This window comes from Dermacentor silvarum, chromosome 7 (assembly GCF_013339745.2).
Source record: "Dermacentor silvarum isolate Dsil-2018 chromosome 7, BIME_Dsil_1.4, whole genome shotgun sequence".
In the NCBI taxonomy this organism is placed as follows: Eukaryota; Metazoa; Arthropoda; class Arachnida; order Ixodida; family Ixodidae; genus Dermacentor; species Dermacentor silvarum.
The window spans coordinates 120,475,212-120,500,386 of NC_051160.1; the positions used below are offsets into that span (position 1 = coordinate 120,475,212).

At 45.0% G+C, this 25,175-nt stretch overlaps 1 protein-coding gene across 1 annotated transcript in view; it reads left to right on the forward strand.

The window, feature by feature from the left end:
• Nucleotides 1-24,882, forward strand: part of LOC119458392 (uncharacterized) — a 54,395-nt gene extending 29,513 nt beyond the window's left edge. The window contains exons 3-5 of the mRNA XM_037720235.2: nucleotides 2,099-2,175; nucleotides 18,753-18,830; nucleotides 24,719-24,882. Of these exons, the coding sequence (XP_037576163.1) occupies nucleotides 2,099-2,175; nucleotides 18,753-18,830; nucleotides 24,719-24,849 (286 nt within the window). The 3' untranslated portion in view covers nucleotides 24,850-24,882. The remainder of the gene's footprint in view (nucleotides 1-2,098; nucleotides 2,176-18,752; nucleotides 18,831-24,718) is intronic.
• The last annotated feature ends 293 nt before the right edge of the window (nucleotides 24,883-25,175 follow it).

The window sequence follows — 25,175 nt, forward strand, 5'->3', positions numbered from 1 at the left end:
TAATTAGATAATTAGTTGTAATTAAATAATCAACTTCTCAAATATTATAATTAGATCAAACGTAGCAATGAGAACATTGTAGAAGAACATGAAAAACACCCGATACAGCTTTATGTTGCTCAATACCTACTACATAATAGTGTTTTTCGGAGCGTGAAGGAAGACAGCGAATACACGCAATATGGCCGCGCGACTGGCCACTCGAGGCACATTGAGTGCATTCGCGGGCTACCTTCATGCCTTACGAAAAGAAAGCTTCTCTACAATTTTATATTTGATCCTTTTAACCTAATTATAATATTGGAGAAGTTGATTATTAATTAGCTATATATATAACTAGGCGCAATGCCAAAAAATAAAGTGATTATCTCCAAGCGATGACAAAGAACATTACCTGCGTTCCGTCCAGCTAGGTGGCTTTTGCATATTTTCAAACCTTGGTGCATGATGGCTGGGACACCCTATATAAATTGAGGATGAACGAAGGAAGGAATTAGATGCCTAAAAAGCATGACCTTCTCATGGGGCCGAAAACCAGCTAAAACGCCGATAATATACTGGTGAAACGTGAAATGACTAGTTTATACAATGTTACTCCATAGAACAATGAAAACTGTTTCTGAAACATCTAGGTAAAACCTTTCGTGAAAAGGACACGGTAGCTTGCAATCAATAGCACCCACTATTATGTCATGAAGACCCTACCGACACAAGATCTGTTGCATATTTGTTGGGACCGAATATAGAACCCGGCGTTAAAAGGAAAAAAAAGGTAGAATTAAAATTAACTTTCAACAAAACCATAAAGCTGTCAACAGGCATGGTCACCTATACCGAATACATGGTCACAAATCGGCTGGGCTGTGTCCATGCATCAGCGCCATCTACAAAATATTCGGATACCAGATTGAAGCGCACCAGACCTTACGTGAAATGGACCACTGGCCTTGTATGTGAAATACTCCTATCGTGTGGAAATACCGATGTAGTTCAAAGCGTACGCTCTGTCTATGACCGAGCACGGGATCATAAACTGTCTATACAAAGAAAGGTAACGAGCATTTACAAGGGCAGTACATTGCCTGTAAGTGTGATTAAGTGTCTCTTGAAGTCATTACAATGGACTGTAATAGTGACCTGTTAATACGAGAGTTGTTTGAGAGTTTTTATATTGAGAAAATAGGCAGAAATCCCATAAGCAACGCTTATGTTTATCTATTTCGGAAACAGTTGCAATTGTTTGACACATCACTGCCTTTAAACGTGACTTCAGCACACATGCGCATCGGTGTTATACGGACTTCGCTGTGCACATGAACATTTAAGATTAAGCGGTTGCTCTGCTTCTTCCTGCTCCCTCCTTCTAAAGTACTTGCTATGAATGTCGCACTAAAATACATCCCTTCCCCTGGCTTCGAGCGATTCTCCCTCCTCTTCTTTTTCTTTTAGCGAACAGCTTCTTCATACCCCATTTTTCATTTCGGCCTGTAAGAGTACATGTACTGCAGACATACAGGATGTTTCACGTAACTTGAGCCAAACTTTAAAAAATTTGCAAATGCCACGTAGCTTGACCGAACCAAGGCTATACTTTGCCATTGGTTGGAGATACTAAGATTAGTTTTGCATTCCGCCTAATTAGATAATTAGCCGTATATAAATGATCAACTTCTCAAATATTTTATTTAGATGAAAAGCATCAATGAGAAGATTAAAGAACAGCATGAAAAATTCCCCATTGTTGCTCAATACGTGCTACATAATAGTGTTTTAGGAGCGTGAAGGAAGCCAACGAATACACGCAATATTGCCGCATGACTGGCAGCTCGGGGGATTTGGCTTGTATTCGTGGGCTGCTTTCAGGCTCGAAAGAACACTTTTATGTAGAATATTTTTAAAGTGTCGCTCAAGGTAAGTGACAGACCCTGTAATCACCAATCACATCGTTATTAGTAGTACTCAAAATATATTCTGAGTAAAGCCGGTGCTTTGCGAAACCGACTGATTATTTGCAATATTTTGTACCCTCAACATAATTGACACTGGAGTGCAATAAAATGCTAAGTTTGCGTTTCCCTCCCATGCATATATATTTCAGGAGAAGCCAGCAGGTATATGCAAGTGTATTTCAAGGCAAGCGTGGCGAAACAGTAATGCGACTGAGCCAGAGACCAGGTAATGTAAAAAAGCGCGTTCCATTGCTCATATTTTCATGGCATGGCTGTGGGAACAATCACACTTCTAAGAGAGTTGCAAGAGCTATCTACACGAGAAAAACGCTAAACCTTGCACTCGGCGGCGCAACACTTGAAACAGCGAAGCTGGGCGATCGTAGACCAGCATTTTGCGGAAGGGCGCGCGAACTTTTCATCTTATTACTCATGATGATGATAATTTCTTTTCGTGCGTCTCGGACTTACGGCCGCCACTGCGCGCTGCGTAGCGCAGCTTGCAACACCGACACGCGCTTCAATGCCGTCACCGCATTCCACCGCGTTGCAATGACGACAACGCGTTCCAGGAGACCCGCTCCGTGAATGCGTCTCTCTCTCTCTCTCGCTCTCATATTCTTTATCGCTATCCCGAGCCTCCTGAAGAGGTGGAAGAGGCAGAAACTCAATAGAAAACTTAAGCAGCGAATCGCCCTTCTCACCATACAGGCCCAAGTTTACGCGGATCGCCATATCAGGCAAAATTGGCACACTTTTGTGACAGCCTACAAGGAACACTCAGCACCAAGAAAACCTGGCACCTCCTACGTGCTCTCTTAGCTACCGACTGCACCAAAATGCTACAAAGGCAAGATCTGCGCAGACTAATCCACAGCCACACTGGAACGGAGCACAATCTCCTTCGTCCACTTCGTCGGCGAGCGGCAAGGCGTACGACGGCGCACCAAACCCAGACCGTGATCGACGATTCACGCAAGCACAGCTCCACACAGCCTTAGCCAAACTCACTAGAAACACCAGTCCCGGCAAGGACAGAATCACTAATAAGCTCCTACGCAACCTCCCGCAATCGGCCGCAACAGCACTGCTCCAGTACTACAACGACTGCTGGGAAAAGCGGGACCTACCAGCAGCCTGGAAGCATTCGGAGGTCACCATGATCCCCAAACCCAACAAACTCCTTCGCATCGAAAACCTCCGTCTCATCTCCCTCACGTCCTGCGTGGGCAAACTCCTCGAGCACATGGTGGACGACCGGTTAACGCCATACATCGAGGACAACGGATACATGCCGCACACCATGATCGGATTCCACGCAGGATCTACTTCTGGTCCTCAAGGAAGACCTGCTCGACTACCTTGATCGCAGATGCAAATCATCCATCCCGGCAATCGACGTAAAGGGCGCATTCGACAACGTAAGCCACGAAGCAATCCTCCGCAAGCTCAAAGATACAGGCTATGGAGACCGGATCTATAACTTCATCAGCAGCTTTTTGACACACCGAACAGCAACAGTAGGCGCCTGCAATCTCCGCAGCGAGAAATTTCGGCAACCCAACAAAGGAACTCCACAAGGATCAGTGATTTAACCACTCCTTTCCAACATCGCTATGATCAAGCTGCCAAAACAACTTAATTCCATCCCAAACCTATGTCATGCCATTTACGCTGACGACATCACACTCTCCACGAAAGCACCTACTACTGGACAACAAGAACGCAGTCTACAAGATGGCATCGATACCATCGAGAGCTACCTCCGAGACTGCGGTCTCCAATGCGCAGCCGAAAAGTCGGAGCTTCTCGTGCTCAGACCACGGACGCGAGGACGACCGCCTAACTATCCTAGCGTCTCTCTCAACGGAACCAAAATCCCTACAGTCGACTTCCTTCGCGTACTCGATCTTCACATCCACCAGGACAGCTCAGGAGCGGCCACTCTCCCGCGTCTCCAACGTTCACTGTAGCAAGTTACGCACCTCGTCAAGAGGATAACAAACCAAAGAAGCGGACTTAAGGAGGAAGACACACTAAGTATAATTCAAGCTCTCCTAACAAGCCGTATCACCTACGGCACTCCCTACCTGACACTCAAGCTGGCTGAAATCAAGAAACTCAATGTCATCATTCTAAGTAGCCTTGATCCTCCCACCCACGGCATCAAGGGAGAAAGTCCTCAAGCTCGGCGTCTACGATACGTAGCGAAGAGCTCTCCGAAGCTCATAAAATCAGCCAACCCGAACGGCTCAAGCTCACACCAACCGGACGTAAAGTTTTGCGCTACCTCAACTACTTTCACGGAACAGACCAGGAAGCAAGAATCCCACCCGCACTCCATGAGTGTATCAGCGTTGGGCGCATACCGCGTAATATGCATCCGGCTTACCATAAGGAGCGTCGGCAAAACATAATCCGCGCACTCAGCAAGAAATACGCGGCAAACCCTGTTCCGAGGTACACCAATGCTGCTCGGTATATTAAACGAAACGGTTTGCCCTAAGTGTCACGGATCACCAAGGCAAAGAACTCGCCGCTGTCACCATCCGGGAAAGAGCCGCCGAGACCGCAGTGGAAACAGCAATCGCTCTTGCGATAACAACTTGCCCTCAAGTAGCCGTAATCCTTACTGATTCCCAAGCAGCAGCTCGAAACTATCAAAAAGGACGCATATCACGAACCGCACTCAATATACTTAAAAATCAAATCGCACGCGCCCCGCACCCCGACACCCACATCAACTGGATTCCAGGCCATCAGGGCATGACAGGAAATGAGGCGGCACACGCCGCTGCCCGTGCGCCTATCAGTCGGGCTTTCCTGCCATCCCACACTAGGCCGGCCACCAACGTTTATGACATCGCCCTAAAGTACTCGGAGCTTCTGCAACACCACCGACTTAACAAATGAACGTACCCATCACCACACAAGAAGCTGATCAAAGAGGAAGGAGTCATCCTCCGCCGCCTACAGACAAACACCTATGTACACGGAATAGCCATGCACAGACTCTATCCTACGCAGTACTCGTACAAGTGCACCCATTATGACGTCTCAGGCGCCCTGCAACACACGGTCCAGGATTCCCCAATGCCTGACACATCCCCACACTCCAGCTCACAAGCTCAACAAGATGACTCCAAACAAGGACGCCCATAGAGGCTGAAGAAGAGCACCCCAACTCAGCGCACTTAAATACCACCACTGAAACGTGGGAGGCGAAGCTTTACTCGGACGACCTGAACGACCAACGCAGACTTGTCGTCCGGGCCAGGGAGGCAGCCAAAGCCAGAGGGTTCTTGGAATAAGGAATCCTCCCACCTAGGGTGAACCGGGTCCTGATTCGGATTACCGTTCCAGAAAATAAAAGTTTGTTTCTCTCTCTATCTCGAGCATAGCGCGAAAGCTCTCTTCTTCATCTCGCAGAGCACGAGCGTGCGAACTCGCCAGCTGTAAACGAAGACGACGACGCTCGAACGCAATCATATGGTTCGCAGAAATACATGCTCTGGATGCGTGGACGTACGGCCTAGGGGTTATAACGCTCGCCTTTGGACCTTGGGTACGCGGGTTCGAATTCCGCCTCGGCAAGAACATTTATTCTTTAATTTCTTGTAAGTTTCTTGATACGAGCCACAAATTACGGCTGCCATAAACAGCTTCGCTGTTAAAAAAAATCACCGCCCCTTCAACTCCGTGAAGATGGTCGAACAGCGAAGCTGTGCATTCGCGGCCGTTGGTTCATCGTGCGAAGAGTGCGCGGCGCAAACACCTTATACTCCCGACGAAGAAGCCGGTGCCTGACGTGAGCACCAGCGAGAGCTTGCTCACATCGTGAGGAACGCGCTATGAACGCCGTTGCTCGTGGACGCAGATTTTTATACCTGCTTCCCGGCGGGCGCTCCGACTGGTCGGCTCCTCTACTTCCGGCAAGCAGGTCATGTGAACTCTTTTGCTCTGCTCCTGCGTGAGGGTGGCCGCCATCGCAGGCGCACACTCGACTAACATCAGCTCCGCTGTTAAATGTTTAGCTGAATGTTGAGTAAAATACGAGTGAATGGTTTAGCTCCGGAATGCCGACCGGTGTCGTTGAGATACATTACTTTTGCTTGAGTTTCCCATTTGCTCTATAGCCAGGCCAGTTGCACAGCAACTCTTTCGCAAGATGCCACCAGCATGCCTTCTTGGCGGCATGCACAGCTTTCTAGGTGAGGCGAGCTTTGGACGAACTTCTCCTCCCAATCTGCTTTGCTGTCACAGCGGGAAAGAGGCTGCATCTATCAGGAATCATCGGGCTTCGAGATGGGATTACCAGTATTTGTATACAATACACCCTGGGGATTGAAGGGTAAGGGAGTGCGGGAAAACCAATCACACAGTATCAACTCAACAGGATCCTCTAATACCTGCAAAGTCTTCAACACCGTGCCGCCAACCTTCATGAACATTACCGGGGAAACCTGTGGCCCGTACTCTTGAAAGAACGTAAGCTTCGGCATGTAGGTATTCCATGAATTTTACTCTTTAGCGCACGAAAAGGGACGAGACACAGAGGTACGGCGCGGACACAGCGCTAACTTCCAACAATTGTTTTTTTTTTATTCTACGAAGCGGTACACACATATATAGGGAACAGACAGCAGCGCCCGCATGCGCATATGTACTGGTTTTCAACACATAAGACAGCAACGTGACATGGTTAGTAGAACGTTAAGAGGATATTGAAGATGAAAAAGGCAACCATAAATAGCTAAAAAACTTTTGTAGCTGCAATATTGTAAGCTCTCCAAGCAGCGCTGTAAAGCTGATGGAGGCGCTGTTGTCGTTGGTGAAACGGCGGTTGCATCTTCCGCCACATTAAAGAACACGTCCGCGCAATGTAATGGCCACGGCGCAGTACATAGAAAGAGGCGAACAGCATTCATAGCTTAATCATCACACATGGAGAAGATATCAATACTAAGACAAAAGCGACCACCCTATGATCCCGCTGCTAGGACCAACTGCAATGTGGGGCCATTAATATCCAAGCGGTCATCGCCGCCGCAAGAATTACGGCTTAGTATACTCGGCAATCGAGCACTATTTGATCAGAAAACACCTGGCTTTTCTTTTGAAGCATAAATCTTGCACAGGCCTGCCTGTATTGCTCTCAGTACAAATTCTTACCAAAAAGAATACTCTCAGTACAAATTCTTACCAGTATGTCAGCATTAGTTATTTGATCGAACCACCCTAGGCGGAGGAACTGCTGGCAATTGTTTCGAGTGAATGTGCCGGCACAGTATCTGTCCTCTATTTGACATTAGCCATGCTGTTTTGGTCAGTGTGCTAAACTTTTTTTTTTCATGTGACATAAAATTACTACGCAGCCAGACAGCCAGATAAGAAATTGTCAAAGCATTAATTTTTGAGACATACACCCGGACACTACTTTATTTTGCCATAATATGAAATTGATACCCGATCTCAGCTTAGATTAACAACATTGGCTTAACTTATGCATGCAGTTGACTTGCTGCCTGTAAGAAAACTAAAGCGTTCTGTAACTAATAGGAATCGGTCCTGTACAAAGTAGGATGGGTACTTATGTCTAGCTTGTATAACATGTGCTGCTGTTTTCACATACAAACAGACGTGTCAGCAAGAAATGTATGTAAACCTTGCATTTACAGACTGTGTGTGTAAAAGACAGCGTTACTTATCCTATCAGGGCATGTCGGTTAACTAGACCCATTCGAAGATATTGTATGCTGTATTCGATTGATATTATTTATATTTTATCGCGTGATGTAGTTACAACACTCCATACGTGTATGTAAACAGTTACTGAATGCGTCTGATGGATGTGAAAATGCGCATTTTAGTCCAATGAAAGCACCTGAGGGAGCAATTTTTGTTTAGCTTTTGCCGTGGTTTATTAGAGTGGCCAAGTAGTCTCGTTGATTATTTCATCAGGACAACTGAAATATTTGTTTTGAGTATACCAGCATAGAAATACTGAACTCACCTACACTACTTTCTACACCCGTGGGATGAATTGCACTGGTCATCATTCAGTCACGTGTTGCCCTCAGTCATACATGCTGACTGCATTTGGTGTTATTGGTTTTAGACTAATTTTCACTTTGGCCTTTCGATCAACTCAGCAGCTCAAGTCTTCCTCTTCAAGAGTCAATTAAGTGGACGATCACCACTAGACTGAAAGTGTAAACACAAATTTCTCCACGCCGTTGGCCAATCAGATTGTGCGCGGAAGCAGTGCATGATACATCACTCCAATTACAAAAATAATCGCACAGCTCAACCCCCTTCATGCACATAGGTCGCGGACAGACGCATAGGAAGATGTTGCAAATGCGCAACCGTAACTTATCCTTTGAAATGTGTATGGCCCAATCTTTCGTGTACCTATGAGTCACACCCGTGCGGCAGCACAACTGGGGACTAAGCCAAACTTAGCTATAGTGTAGAGCCAGCAACTCAGCTGGTTTGCCATGATGTTATTGCCTGTAAGTTTCTACTTCATATTTATTACGATTTCTGTTTGACGAATTCACAGCTTTCAGAGCATTTACTGCACTAATGGAGGCACAGCACGCAGAGCTCCACTGATGGACGTATCAGTGCATGTAGAGCAGAGAGGACTAGTGAAAATTTCGAGAAATATGATGGTGCAAGTGCATCGAACAAAGCGTTTTCACATTAAAGTATATACTACAGGCAATACATGCACAATAACAATTTGCAATAAGTACCTTGTGTGGAAAATGCAAACATGTGAAGCCGAAAACCAGCCTGCCTTATTAATATTAACGTAAACGAAAATTCAATGTGGACTTTTGTCTCCTGTGTCGGTGAGTAAATAACATAGAAAAGTGCGAAAGCAATGTCGTATGTAGTAGTCTATTATGAATGTGCAACTGAAATCGCACGGAACGATTACAGATTTTTTGTGGTGATCAATTCGACCTATCAACGAGAAGTGCATGTTCGCAGCTACAAGCAGTGCATTCATAACGGGTGTTCGAAATTAACATTTAGGGAATTTTTAAAAATCTCCTCTGGCAGGTAGCATAATTCTTATCGTTGAGCTGGGTAATTCGAAGAGGCGGACATAAGTAGCACGAGAAATAAAAACACATATTCAACGAATTAACAAAAAGTGACTAATAAACTTCTTAGTTATTTACATTATGACACATATTGCAATTTACGAATTATAGCCGGTGAGCTTGCAAGACGCAGCCACTTCGAATGAATTTCCTGGATGACGCCAGTTTCGAGATATAATTTACCATAGTGTGGGACGGTACGCGAGCTTTCCAGTTACTTTTGTGCTTCAATGTATAAAACAGCATTTTGGTTAAAAAAATGTAAGTGGAACAACCATGCATTTTTACGGCGTGTTTGATGGCGCATATCTCCAAACTGGTGTCATTCTGGAAATTCGTCCCAAGTGGATTCGCCTGACACGCTCACCAGCTACAACTCGTAAATTGCAATATGTGGCGTAAAGTAATTAACTAAGAAATTAATTAGTGAGTGTTTGTTAATTTGTTCGTTATAGTTTGGATTTCTCATCCTACCATTGTCCGCCTCTTGGAATAACTCAGCTCAATGATAAGAATTATGCTACCGGCTCCAGGCGGTGTGTAAAAATTCCGTAAAACTTAAAAATGAACACCTTGTATATTACTGCGCGTTTTTCCCCGAAACAAATACATTTTCTTCGTAATTGCGATGTATCACACTAAAGAGCAGTAGCTAACATAGGGTGGAAAGAAGGGTTTTATGTCAAAAGGCCCAGCTTTCTCGTGAGTAACTGACTCTACTTGAACTTCAGGCGATACACGACGCCGCTAGGGCAGCCTCATTACCAAAAGACATCACAACAGTAGACATACACACCGATTCCTTGATTGCCATGAAATAGCTAAAGTGGGTCAGCCAAGCTACATAAGTTTACAAAAAGATACATAAACTTCAGAAAAACATGTGGTTTGGTGGTGACGTACACTGCGTACAAGGGCTTACCTCTCACCATTTCAATGCAATGACAAGTAGCAAAGCACACGACAAGAATAATACGCGCCCACCAACATATCTTGTGCCACACTTGGGTACAACTTTTCTAGCCTAAATAATTCCCTGGCATGCGACAGAGGTGCGCGAATCCTCCCGTGTACCTGCAACCTCACAAGGGTGGAAGAAGTTTGCCTGAGAAGCACATAGGTTGGGATAGCGCTGCCCCCTCCTGTCGCGTGCTAGTGCGAGAGAGATTTTTAAAAATTAGCTAAAGTTTGATTTTGAACACCCGGTATAGGATGTACCTGCAGCACAAAGAAATGAATTGACAAAAACTATACACCTGAGTGTTACGTTACTTCTCAGGGTACCTTAGTTTACTTAAAATAATTCAGGCTTTAAGAACAGCTTCACATGTTTACAGCTGGAAAACACAAACAAAGCTACAGAAATCTACACGTATCTTCACGTGTAGATCTCTTCAAGTATCTTCACGTATCTTCGTTTCTTCACGTATCTACACAGGGAGGTATCTTTTCAGTTCTGTGTCGTTCCTGTCTTTCTAGGTGGTCTTGCATTATTAATGTAAAATGTCACATGAGCAAGGCAGAGCATCAAGCGTTGCTTTCAGAAAGATTTTTTGAACGCTGGAGAGTTGTGCTTCTAAGCATAATTTGACAATAAATGTGGACCACGTTCATTTGAAAGTGATGGAAAGGGACACTTTTGTATCGCCATGCTGTTCTAGCACGCCTATATGAACACAGCACTGGCTGGTGGCGCCGTGTAGTTTAGGTGTAAGAGAGACAAGTAGTGAAGAAATCTGCTGGTACTAAGATTTACGCAGAACACATTGCGCATTAGTCACAGAGCTACACCTAAAGAACTATCTGTTGGTTCGTTATGGAGAAAAAGTGGCAACAAATGCCTCCAATTTCTTGTGTCACCATCTTGTGCCATATGAGCATGCACTTCATTTAATGACCATGTGCCTGTTAAAACAGCTGTTAAGACAGGGGTAATTGGATATCACAGGGAGAGGCCTTCGTCCTGCAGTGGACACTAAATAGGCTGATGAAGTTGATGATGAATTAGGAAAGGCAAACACAAGGCCACCTACTACATCAACTTTTTCAGACAACAGCATATACTAATCTCAATGCGAAGATTAGTGACTTGATAATCTTGGTGTGCTTTCACATAAGATACAGGTAGTGGCCACCTGTCTATGGTATTCTATGGATGTGTTCATTTTCTTAGAATTATTCTGTGCATTATCTACCTAGTTTATTACCACATAAAGAGCACTCAGCCCATGACTAAGTTACTCAATAACCCGAGGAAAGGTTGCAATAGTTAACTGCTGCGCATCCTGTGCCTGAGCATTTTTGTGTTGGTAGGAACAATCAAACAAAAAGCACACAACGATGGTGCTAAGAGCATCAAACGATCTCGGTACATCATGGTTGTTTCTTGCCATGGCTGAGAGGGAGATCATCCTGTCATGATGCTGCTGAGTTATTGAGCACTTTGGTAAGGCGCCAGACATTAAGTGCTGAGTGAGGTATGTTTAAGTAGCAAAGGGGCAGCAGACTGGCCAACCAGGTTGGCAAGGAATAATGTAATTATGCGATTTCACTCGAAATAACTTGTCTACTCAGCAATGTAAATTAATAGTTCCTTTCATATAAATTTTCTCCTTGGAAACAACTGATGAGTATCTCCGCATAAGGTTACCATTATGCATACATATTGCGTTTATGCCAGTCATATTAGATCTTCGCGGCGTTTACGTAATCATCTCTGCTTTAACCGCATATATGGAAAAACTCAATCATTCAAATTCATCTGCATTACCTCAAGCAAATAAGCTCTGGAATGATCTTCCTGGCAACTTAATCTCGTTTTCTCACCCTGGAGATTTCAAAAACACCTCTGCCAGCATTTATCACTTCAGTATTGCCCTAATTGCTGTTTTCTGTGGACTACTTGTTCAGCTGCTCTAAATGTTATTTTATTTCGTACTACTGTTTTACTTGTACTTAGTTATGCCTTTTTGCCATTTCCGCGTTTGCTTAGTTTTTTTTATCTCCGTGTTAATATGGTATGTTACGCCCTTTTGAATCAACTTTGTGTTTCTTTTGTGTATTTTCCTTGTACCTCGTCTGTTGTACCGTTACACTGGTTTATTATTGTGTACCGTAATTCTACTGGAATGCCCCCCTGACTCAATGTTTTTCGGGGTCTGTGAGCAATAATTAAATAAATAAATAATAAATAATGAATTGTAGACTTACACTGAGAATTGTACGTTCACACCTTCACTTCGTTGATACATCAAGATAAGCGCTTATGCCCAACAATTTATGACAGTTTTTTGGGTGCAGTGCTGCATTATGGCATAGAAAGCAATAGAAAAAATATCAGAGCCCTTCCACTACTCTGGAGATGGAAACCAGCGAAGCTGTGAGAATGGTGGTACTACTGCAGTGAATATTGCTATTGTAATAAAGAAAAAGACGCACCTAGGCTCGAGCGCTCGGACTGCGGGCGCGCACAGAGAGAGGAAGACGACGAGGCAGAGAATAGAACAGGCAGCCCAAGAACGGGTGCTGTCTCTGTATCTCTCCTTTACACTATATTAAATTTTGTATTTTCATTATTGACTATATTGAGCGTCTTTGGCATGTTCGTCAAAGAGCAAGGACACCGCAGAAGCCGGGTCCCCGAGTGTCGTCGCGGGCCCCATCGCAGACGGTGGGAAGCGCACGGCGACTACCACTCCCGCTTCGAGTCACCACCGAGCGGCAGATCCCAAACCAGCATCATTGGCTCCACCACAACCTCTGAACACGCAGCGTCACCGCTGCTACTTCCACGCGGCAGCCTACGCCGGCTTAGCTGCTGCGACGAAAAAAGTGCATAGCTCGCAATACTTCCCGGGTGCAGCTACAGCATCTCACCGCTGTAGCTGCACCCGGGAAGGTTTTGGCAGATTGCTTGGCCACCTGCCCCGCTGTAGACCCAGAACGAGAGCCATTTGTACCTCCACGACTCCTCGACTCTGCGGCGGCTTCCGACGCCGTACCATCGCTTTCAGAAACCAAGACCACTTTCGGTCCAAAGCATTCAGTGCAACGGCTCTCAACCACTTCAACGCAGGGACGCATGGAGGCGCCGACGCTACCACTCCGAGAGCCCGACCAGTCCGCGGATCATGGCAGTGAGATGCTTCCTGACTCGTCGGAGCCACATCTCTGCGTTGAGCCACATCTCTGCATGTCTACGCAGCAGTTGGCCGAGTTGGGGGGCATTATCATCAAAGACCTGCCCGCACGCGATAGACGCACAAGACGCGCGTAACCGCGGACGAGACGCACGAAAGACCAGTCGCGCATTGGTCGCGGTTTTTCTTCGGTCGTGGCTGATTCGAGCGCAACGGCGGGCGTCGATCAGTTTGCGGCAGCGTTGCGAGGAGGCACGCCGCGGCTGAGCAGAGCGGCTGCTCATCGTGCAGGATCTCCAGCCCTACGTGCCCAACTGCGACAGGATGGCCGTCGACGAGACGTGCGACCAGAGTCAGTGCCGACCCCCCCGAGGAGCTGGTTGCGCGCTGGAGGGTCTTAACGACGACTACTTCCGACGATGTCTATGCAGCGATTTTATAGTATCAGCGCGCCCTCACAACCGCCAGAGCTGTCTTCAGCAGCGTGGCCGAGTGTAATGAAGAAATAGACGCACCTAGGCTCGAGCTCTCGGACTGCGGGCGCGCACAGAGAGAGGAAGACGACGACGCAGAGAATAGAACAGGCGGCCCAAGAACGGGTGCTGTCTCTGTATCTCTCCTTTACACTATATGAAATTTTGTACTTCTATTATTGACTATATTGAGCGTCTTTGGCATGTTCGTCAAAGAGCAAGGACACCGGCGTCTTGTTTGCGCCGGGCGCGATGGCGAAGTAGTGCGTTTGCTGCGACAAGTCCACCCCATCGTCATAGACTAGCGTATCAGCCACATCCTTAATAGCAGCTGCACACTGCATGGCATCGTCGGGATCCTGACGTCAGGTTCCTAGAAGATGTGGTTAAACAACCGTCCGTCCCATAACGAGTCCTAAGGGAAACTACTGATAACAGCGTTGGCGCGATCTCTACGTCACGAGACAAAGGAGGGCAACGATTGGTGGCTAGTGCCGCCGCCGAGCATCGCGACACTTGTGAAAGAGGTATCGGCGGTTGCGAGGTGTATAACAATAGGCCTCTTCGATTATCTGTTCCTGACAGTCCCGGACTGCCCGAGGCAGTGCTTTCAGCCAATTAGTGTTGCATATGCAGCTTCTCGGACAGTCCGGGACTGTCAGAGACGGATAATCGAAGAGGCCCAATGGTCCATTCATCATCCGTTTTTACACCTGTGCCCTGTGCAAAGGCACAACTGGCGGGAAGTTGCCACGCACATGGAGCCAAACCAGCACACACATGGAGGCGGAGTAGTTGTACGCGTCGTTTTGTTGTTCTACATGTCGTTGGATGTCGTTCCAAGCTCGAGTGCGTGCTCGGCACACCATCCCGGGGCACGAGCGTAAACCGAGCGGCGCCAACGAGCCAGCTGCGGAGGAAGACGACGCTTGAGCCAATGCTGATGGTGATCTGTTTTTCTACACGCGGACACGATCCTGGGGAACCGAGCCCTTAACAACTTCGCTGTAACAACTATATTTATCAATATCAGTGCAATCCGGCGTCATACGAGAAGTCCAACAAGACTCTGTAATCAGAGCCGTCTTCACTCCACTTGCTAAAGTCAGCATGCGGGTAGCTGCAGAGGCCAGACCATCTGTGCAAGAGCTCACAGATATGCCCTGTACTTTGGAAAGTCCACAGCAGATGGTACACATGCGCGTTTTGTTCCAGGGTGTTATGGATTGAGCAGGTGGTGTCGACATTTGCGAAGCCCTTGCAGTTGCAGACGACAGGAGGCGTTAGCGCTATCCCTAACTATACGCTCCTCAGCCAAACTTCCTCCACCCTTGTGAGGTTGCGAGTACGCGGGGGGATTAGTGCACTTCTGTCACGTCATAGATAATTTATTTGGGCTAGGAAAGCGGTACATAAGTGTGGCACAAGATATGGTGGTGGGTGCGTATTCTTGTTGTCGTGTGATTTCCTACTTGTCTTTGCAGTGAAATAAAGCTAAGCCCTTGCACGCAGTGTACGTAAACATGAAAACGCCAGTTTTTCTGGAGCTTATGCATATTTTTGCAAACTCATCTAGTTTGGCTGATGCAATCGATGTGTAAGTCTATTGTGTAATGTCTGGTAATAATGAGGCTGTCCATATGGCGTCGTGTACGGCCTGGAGTTCAAGTAGAGTCAGTTACTCACGAGAAAGCTGGAGCATTTGACAGATAACCCTTCTGGTCACCCTATGTTAGCTAGTGCTCTTTAGTGTCATGCATCGCAATTATGAAGAAAGTTTATTTGTTTCAGAGAAAAACGCGCAGTAATATACGTATAATCTCTCTGGAACATTCCTATGAAGCAAAGTGCCATAAATTTTGTGTTATTGAACTGCAAACTAATTTTCTATCTAACGTGCAATATCTACTTAGCACATTAAATCGTAAAATTTGGTATATTTGAAACAGATTGTGTGAAATTACATCCCACGGTACATTCGCTACGTAGGTTATGTTAGAACACGTTGGTTACGCTTTTTTTATCATATAACAAGAATCGTGGCAGTAGCAGTATTGAAAATCGGTTTAGTTGAATATTAAACAACTGAATAGCCTCAGGCGTAGCCATGTCTTGTATCAGGAAGAAAGGTACTCACCCGTATTTTATTTGCTTTTGCAAATGGGATCCAGTGTTTGTTACGGTGTTGCATTTGTTCATTCTTTTATGTGATTCTTTAGAGGGCCTGGAGTTCTGCAAGTCTGGGGAGATGAGTGTGTTGGTTCATCTTGAATGACAGTAGTTGAGCGCTTAGTAAAGACGAGGACAAATAAGGAGACACACGGGTGCTGCTCAGAACAATTAAATTTAATTCCTAGACAGAGCCGAACAAGAGAGTGCTCTCGAATGCACGTCACCGACCACGTGCACAACATTGCCAACGCGGAACAAGATGACAAGATAGAGAGCGCAAACAATACGAATGAAATTTAGTTTCATACGCTCAAAAAATTTTTAATTTTTTGCTGGACAACGCTAACGAAGTCTTGCTGATACAGAAACCACCGTGATAGTCAATCTGCTCACTTTCAATTATTAAACGGGTTATTTCACACTTGCTGCTTCCTACTGTCCGCGTTTTAGTCGAGAGGGCGACACACTTACAAGCATGGCAATGGATTGCCAGAAAAGAATCTGAAGACGTTCTGCTACTTTGTAATTATGCTCCTTAAACCGTGCGTTCACGAGCCGTCCTGTTTGCCCAACATAGCATCGGCTGCACACCCGATTTGCACTCTATGAACTTATGTTGTGCTGTCTTTCGCAACTGCTCTTGACTTTCGCCGTCGAGTCAGTTGTCCTGCACAAGCTACCCAGCTTGCCAGGTGCTAAGAACACAACCTGTACATTGTTCCGAGCAGCTAGTTTTTTTAGAGTGTGTGAAACTTGGTGGATATACGGAATGACATCTACATTACGCTTCTCAAAAGGAGGCCCAACGTTCCTGTAGGAAACACCAAGAACAGTGTTTTTTTTTTGCGTCGGAGGACCCCTATTGCGACTGACACTAACATATCAGTTGGATAAACTGACTTTAAAAGCCGTGAAACTTGGTGGATTAATGGATTTAGTGGATTGCACTAAATGGCAACAATACTTATCAACTGCGTTATTAAAGCACATCTAATGATACTGTTTTACCAGTTTAGGATGGTTCGAATTAAATGCTAAAAGCGCTTTATTAGCCCTGGGTGCTGATCACTGCTAATGTTACTCCTCCTATTTGAATTTCCTAGCTTTACGTGTAACACCAACAGGTGCGATGGTCGGTGGACACTAATTTCACGTCTGAGAATCTAATGGTTCGTTAAGAGGCATTTCGACAGTCAGAAGAAAGGGGGAAGGACAATTGGGTATGACCAATACGAAGTTATCACAGTCTCTGAAAAATTCTCAAAGGGGCAATCCAAAAAACAATTACATATCGGAAAATTTGCATGCATTTGGTAAAAGATACAAGGCGACGGGATAGCGCAAGGTCAACCTTCGCTAGAAACAAATCGCTTAAAATGAGAGCACCGCATGAGCCGATACCGACTCCTTTCTTTTGTAAAAGAGGAATGTTCCATTGAATGAAGGTCGAAAAAAGGTAAAACTTAAGCATTTCTAAAGAATCATTTCTGAAGTTCTGATCACTGCCGGTCATATCCTATTTAATTGTGATAGCAATTATATGGACACACCAAGCGGGTTTGTTGCCGTCGGCGTCGCCGTCGCCGTGAGGTTCCGTATCAAGTCCAAAGGCGATAAAATCGTCGCCGTGCACCGTATGCTGTATGTGCGAGTGAAAGCGCGTGAGGGACGCGCGCTTTCACGGGGAGTGAACACCCGGTGGAGAGCAAACGCGACTCTTTCCGTCGCGCGATAGGGCGTGGGGGGACGGGAGGGAGGGAGGGGACGACAGTTTAGCTGTGGCACCAAATGCGCATCTTGCGACCGGCCGCAAGGGGAACTGGCGTCTCAATCCTACACGCGAAAGGAGGAAACTGGGAAGGCAGCGCGGGAGGGAGGGCCTGTAGCTTGTGCCCTGCGAGCAATTGCGTACTTGTATTTTGCGCATCGTCAGGCGGTCGCGCGCACCGTATCTTGAAAGCGATCTGCAACACGGCTCCTACCTATGTATGCGCTGTGCTTTCGCCGCTCACTTTCCGTTGAAGCGATAGACCGCACGAACCTTCGCTCGCTGCTGCTGGCGCTCTTGCTCACGCCAGCGTTTTGACAGCGATTGTGTGCGGATTTAGTGTTATCTATTCATGATTGCTTGTGCACACTGACACCATGATTGTTAATTCAGTTAGTAAGCGAATGTGTCCAACTGGATAAGCCAATAAAACTACTATCCTTACTCCGCACAGCTCACTACTAATTTGCTATGGCAATTGATGCTTCCCCTTTCAGGGGAAACTGCGTCTTTTTTGTATTTACTTGCTTTACGTGTATCAAGCTTTTGTAATGAAGGAGAAGAAAGGGAACCGAGCGTCCCGATTTTCAACCAGATCATATGAAAATGGTTAAAAACACTACTGTTATTCTATTCATTTCGGTTATACTATAATTTATTGATTTCAATTAGTAATTACAATTTCCCCTATGTCCTACTTGGTGACTTTGTTTGTTGGCTTGTTATGATAAGTTTCGGTAATGTACGTCATTAAGGCAAATGCATTGAAAACTGTCTCCTTGAGAAAGCAAATCGGTGGGCTAGTTAGTAGGGATTCATGATGACAGTACAGTGCGACCGGATGAGATCAAAGGCGAATTTTGACACACGCACAGACCGCTATGTGTCAACATTCTTCTTTGTCCTCGTCCGCTCGCGCTGCACTGTGGTATCATGTCTGCTTGCTTCTGTCTATTTACATGGACCTCGTCAAGCAACCATAAAAGTTATCTGGCCATTTTCCCTCCTATTCTCTATTATGGAAGTTCAGAAGTTAAACGAGAGAATGAAAGAATGAATCATTTGTGACATAACGTCGCTTCTATGTCCCACCATGCACACGACCACTATAAATGTTTTTCCTTATTTTTTAGGAACATATGGTGTTGACCACACCCTAGTTTTTTGGCATCCCGTGGAACACTGTTTTGTATTCACTCGAATATTCGAAGGTAAGAAATCGGCGAACGCGATATCACTTTTTTTTATTTTTCACATTCTGTTTATAGAATATAATGGGCATTATCAGTTTCAAATGTGTTTGATAAAATGCATTTAAACTTACAAATTATCTTGGCTATCTCAATACGTACATTTTTGATGGTGTTAAAAGTACGAAAAGTATATTGCGTGGAACGTATGTGGAGAACAAGGGGTAACTTTCTGCGGTGATGTCATTTATTTCGGTCCTGTGAGGTGCATGCAAACGCAAGATGTTTGCAAATGTCTATATACTACACCCATATATTTGCAAATTTTCGGCACTACAAGTGGGTAACTTGATAACTTGTACAAGGTCCCGTTTAGCGGACAATTTTATTATGAGTTGAAGCTCTCGAAACGCATAACTTTCAGTTTCCCACGTACCTTGTAATGCCGGTGGAAAGGTTACCTATGTGTTACCGAACCTCACAGCTAAAGGTAGCTACCACTCTTCTTTATTTGTCAGGCTTCCAGGCAAGTCACGTTCTTGATACTCATTGTAACGACAACCTTGCAGCATGTAAATGACACATACAAACAAGACAAAAATGCACACAAACATTATCTATTTTGAACTAATTTTATTTCACAACCACACGTACAAGTATTTGCATACATTGTGAAGCAGAACTACTATCTTGCACAAATTATAGAGCAAACAAGGCAATAACGGTTTTCAATGGGATGATTCATGTTAGTCTTTTTAGAACATTTTCCCACACGGCTTAAAACCTTTTTTTAATTAGCCCAACTGATGCTTCAATATAAAGTCTCGCATCATGACCAGACATTCCCTTGATCTGTAATATTGAGCTCTGTAACTCATTAGCACTTGATTGAATCAGTACATATCCGCCAACCTCAAGGTTAGTACCTCAATTCTAACAACGGAGAACAAAGTGTGCTCTCTGCCATAGCTCGATCAGACATGCGAACAGAGCCAAAATGTCACTGGTAAACTCCAGGAACACCATTGCATGCATTGTACCAGTACAAAATGTAGCTGTGTAATTTGTGGGAGACGTACAGCTTGTACCGATAAGCGCGATGAAGACGATGGCGGCAATGACCAAGACATACGCAACATTCCAGCATCTGCAGAAGAAAGGGAGCGGAAGAACTAATAACCGAGACTGCGAATTGTTCATCAAAGCTAACAGAAAAAACGCAAAAGAATGTTACGCGTCAGCAGTTCGATTTGTATAGTAAGATGGTTTAGCAGGCGCAGGTGCGCGCTCGCATGGAAGAAGTACCCCAGCGCGCAAGGAACTCACCCAGCCAATGCGAAGTACTCGCAATGGTCTCACTTCGCCTGATAATTATGTGCCGTCAAAGCCTTTTGTGAGCAATGAAAGTTACGCTTCGGGTAGCGTTCTAGAATGATTTCTATATCTTTCTACACAAGGCCTTCATTCAGTTGCCGCTACACCACTGCGATGGTCTGTCGACTACAAACCACAGCGCCTGTCGATGCCAGTGTTATTTATTCGTGGTTTCTTAATATTGTAACGCTGCACCGTATGGGCTTAGAAGGAAAACAAAAGGGAGTGGCGCGAAGCTTCGCTGATTATCCGCTTCGGAACATCCCATGTTCTTCATCCTTCACACTAAAAACAATATATTGCGCTTAGAACCGCTGTTTTGGTGGTGCTGGGTAATGGCCGCTTTGGACAGCCAAGTCCTACGAGATCTTCGAAGAAGAAGCCGTGTGGCCAGACTAGCCCCAGAACCAACAGTCATGAATGAACGAACATGGCCGCCAACGCTTGATTAGGCAGGCCGAATAACACCGCAGAAGAGAGAATAAATCAAGACTGCGAATAACCAAGGCACCCTAGCTACCCGACACCATAACCACACGTATTCCCAGGTAAAAGCAACGAAGACGGGGAGGACTGGCTGAGGTGCTACGAATACGAAAGCCCCTTTAACAAATCGCTATATCAGCGTAGCCTGTGAACGTTGCCTTTTTCCACCGAAGCTTGTATTGCCTTACAAGTGTCGGCGGTGGTGGTGGTGTCACGCGAAAACCCGGCTGCTCTCAAAGTAGAGCAGGTGTGGGGAACGCGGCGCCGGCGCCGGATCACGTGAGGCGCGCGACTATTCAGGGTCGTTTGGTGTGCCGCGGGGGGGGGGGGGGGCGGGTTGCAGGGCAGGAAAGGGGGTTGGCGCGCTCTCCACCGAGCTTCCCTCGCCTCAGGTCACTTTCTGTGGCCGGATGGGGAGGCCTACGTGGTGCGTTCTGCCGAGGAGCAGGCTTCGTTATTCCAACGGCACCGCGAACTCGCTCGGGAAAGGGCTCGTCGTTGACGTGCTGATTCTATCGTGAGGGCTTCCGAAGCCAAGACGAAACGTCAGCGAAGAGCCGCAGACCCCTAGTTGCGGGAGCGCGATGTTGACGCCAAATGTCCGCGAAGAGCCGCCGACCCTAAGTTTACGGCAAACGAAGCGGAACGCGTGCGACAGCGTCGTCTTGCCACAAGGTTCGCTTACCCCCATTGTCGGGGCTGGGGAAGGGGTGATGGTTCTTTCTAGCATGTACCGGCTCTACTTTGGTTTCGGAATCATGAACGCCTGCTGGTCACTTGGAAGAATATTTTCCAGGAATTGAAAGCCTGCTTTGGAGACTAGAATGTCAAAAAAAGAAACAAAGCGGAATAAACGTTATCGCGCAGAGTCCGGTTGCCTGGCGAAACGTGTACAACGCGTATTGAAGAAACGTTGAAGCTTTGAACAATTGTAAACGCAAATAAATTTGACAAAGACAAAGTATCACATATGTTGAAAGGCATCGCCAAAGGCGCTTACAATTTGCTAATAACAAAATGAAACCTGATCAGTCCTTCCGTACTAAGGCCGCAACGTCGCCCTCTCAAGGCTTCAGAGACCAGAAGGAGGTTACCCAAGTTCGGGCGATTGAACGACATCAGAATGATGTCACATCATGGGTGAAATTTTGCGAACTGTTTGACAATTTGAATTAGCTGAGACACGGTCAGTAATTTTTTTGTGTATTTACCAAGGGGAAACTACTCTTTCAAAGCGGACATCTCAGACATGTAAATTGTTCGGACATAAAATGTGTTCCTATAACTATGGAGCCAGTCGTTTAACCAGTATGGTTAAATAAATTAACGCGTTTTCTTCAACCTCCTGACGAAAGAGGAACTCTCGGCGATAAAGACGGACGGTGGCTTGAGTCCGCTTATTCAGCGTAGTGCGACAGCCCGGGTGCAAGCGCAAGCCAACTACCACGTGTTAGGTGTTCCGGTAGCGTAAACAAGCGACCCTCTGCCGGACACCCGAGTTGTAGGCGCAGTGAGCCGTTGGATAGTTTACTACCTCTATCTTTGCACAATCTCTCTATCTTTTTTGCCAATATCAAAGACAAACAAGGTTGTGAAAAGGAACAAATTATATCGTTCATTGTTGCACAAAATTATCACCGAAGATAGATTTGTTCAATGGCGCACCGACTTATATTAAGCGACATACTTACTGCTTGACTGATATTATTATTATTATTATTATTATTATTATTATTATTATTATTATTATTATTATTATTATTATTATTATTATACAATGATGTGAGCCGAAATTCGGCTGAAATAATTAGCCTGAAAATAGTTTTTACAAATTTTGGAAGAATGTATGAGTGCCAGTTTTTATAACACTTTGACCAATTTGAAGCAATCAGGTGAATTAAATTAGTTAGTTTTCCTTGCACTTCTGATATATACGCCAGAAGCGTGGAACCTATTATGTCTTTCGTGATCAACCTAATTTGCTGCCTTCATAGTGACACTTGCTCTGATTTTGTAATCCTCTAGAAGTTGTGTGCACTTATTCTTGTAAACCCTTAGAGAAAATGCTCAAGAATCTCCACTGACAATTTCAAGTGTAAATTTGTTATCGCATTCGCTATCTCTTCTTAAGCAAGTCGGACTGCGCATCATGTATGCTGGATCGGCGGAGACAATCCACAAACCACCGTTCTTCGGCGCACGCTTCTCTTCTGCATGTTGCCAACATGGAAGCATTATCACGTTGGAAAGATGTTTATTATGGGCGTGCGAGTAGTGGTTTTTGACACCGAATCGAATGCGAATCTAATAGTACCAAAACCAAATCGGATCGAATCTAATGTAGGATAATTTTCAAATAGTGAATAGCCGCTATCACTTTTACCATAAAAGCGTATTAACATTCCAGTATTCTTAAAGCTAGCAAGTTTCTGTCATTACATAGTACGTTACAAAGTGATGTCTATTAAAAGCACAAATTACGCACGCATTACGGGCAAAGTAGTAGTCTATTTGCATGCACCAGACTCTTCAGAGAGTGCGAATAATCGCTGTACAGCCTAAGTGATGTAGCCGCCTACACTACGCAAGTTATCATGTTGTATGTCTATACCCAGCCCTCGGGGGTGAAAGTTTACCGTACTTCTGACTCAATTTTATGTTTATTTGGGCGCAGGTGACATTGTGAAATCTTCGGGAAAATGTTTTGAAATATGCGCGTTTACGAATAGTGGCTATTCGATTCGAAGTCCGAATGGAATAGGAGGCTATTCGATTCGTTATTTGAACGTTCGGAATATTCGCAAACCCCTAATGTTTATACGTACATAAGGTCGACGCAATGTAGGTGCCTCTCTGATCCTACGAACGTTGCCTAAACATACAAATGAGGTGTTCAATTTTAAGGGGAGAGGCGGGTCAAAAAACGGCAATTTTCATTAAAGAAATAGGTTTTGTATTTTTAGTTGTTTCAGCAACATTGATCTCTCCTATTTCACATATGAAGAAATCAGAGCCAGAAAGGATCGGGAAAAGTATAATAAACTTGGTTAAAGCACTCGAGGTGGCAAGAAACGGCACAGATATGACACATTTTCAAGCACGCGATGCGTCAAACCGCAGTGTCGCACGCCATTGGGCTCGTGCAAGGTGGTAGGCCTAAGCTTTTTCTCTCCAAGGTTAGCTTTGCCGCATCACAATCTCCCCGGGAAGTAAGAATAATAATTAACAGAAGTAAACAACTTTTATAACTTTCAATCGCATTTTTCTCAACTTCATATTATGGGCAAAAGAAGGCGTTTGTGTACAACATTTTATGAACTTATTGTGGTCCAATTAAGACCACATTTGATGGGTGTAATTTTTAGGATATGTAGAATGCACTTATCTAGGATTTAATGCAATCACTTTATTTTTTGAAGATGAAAATTTTTAATGTACTCGGGCACCAGCCACTGAATATGAAGCACCAGATACGAAATTCTCTTAAAATGTTCCCTGTAAAGAGAATCACATTATCTTGCTTATTAGCACTCAGTGGAGTGTTAGGGATAAGAAAAATAATTTTGCACTGCTCTATCATGCTAACTGCACAAACATGCACTGCTTCTCACTTACGCATGGCACTTAGGACATGAAAGCATCGAGATATCCTAAAACTAAAAGTAGATTTCGAATGAAGAGATCAAGCTCTATAAGTGGTAGAATTTTCATTCGCCCAGCATCATTATTTAAAAAGAAATGTTTCTGAGGAGCAACTCCCCTTAACTTTACATATTCTTGCCAAACGTTGGGCGACATTAGCTGAAACCAGATAACGTTTAAAAAACGCTCAGCGTTACGTTAATCACTACAATTGGCTTTTGTGTTTCAACATGTCATAGTTGCTCTGCCAAACTACATATATGTTAAGTAAGGCCTAGCTGCGTGACACGGGACCTACTTTTCGTGATATTGCAGCATTTGTGTCAACTTGCGTTTGATAAGCTTAGAAAGCTTTCTTTACCATTCCAGTTTTAGAGTATTAATAAATGCCGACTGTTTTCTTTTAGGTAAGCGACACTGCGAGATGTGGGTCTGGGGTGACCACGTTCGGAAACACGTGCCTCAGTGCCAGCTAGCATATAAGCGTCATTGCAGCCCACAATATCCTGTTTACACACATGCTTGTGGACCGCCCTGAATAAAAAAAGTTAATTACTGTTTCTTGGACAGAAACATACAGAGTTCAACATAATATCTGATGAATGTACAATCACATTATACATGTATATGGCGATAATAAAATATATTGGTATGTGTCTTCATTGCTAGCCAGCTGGTATTGTGCATGAGTAAGCGTTGAATGTCCGTTCAAATTGTGGTTTCGCTAATAGCTGTTTAAAATAGAGTGACAGAGTGGAACAGAGACTTACTTGAACAACCAAAGGGAAGTTTAGCATGCAAATGACGATGTTGCCGCTCAAAAAATCACGTTGCCACTTCACTGAATATTGCAGGAGGTTGGCT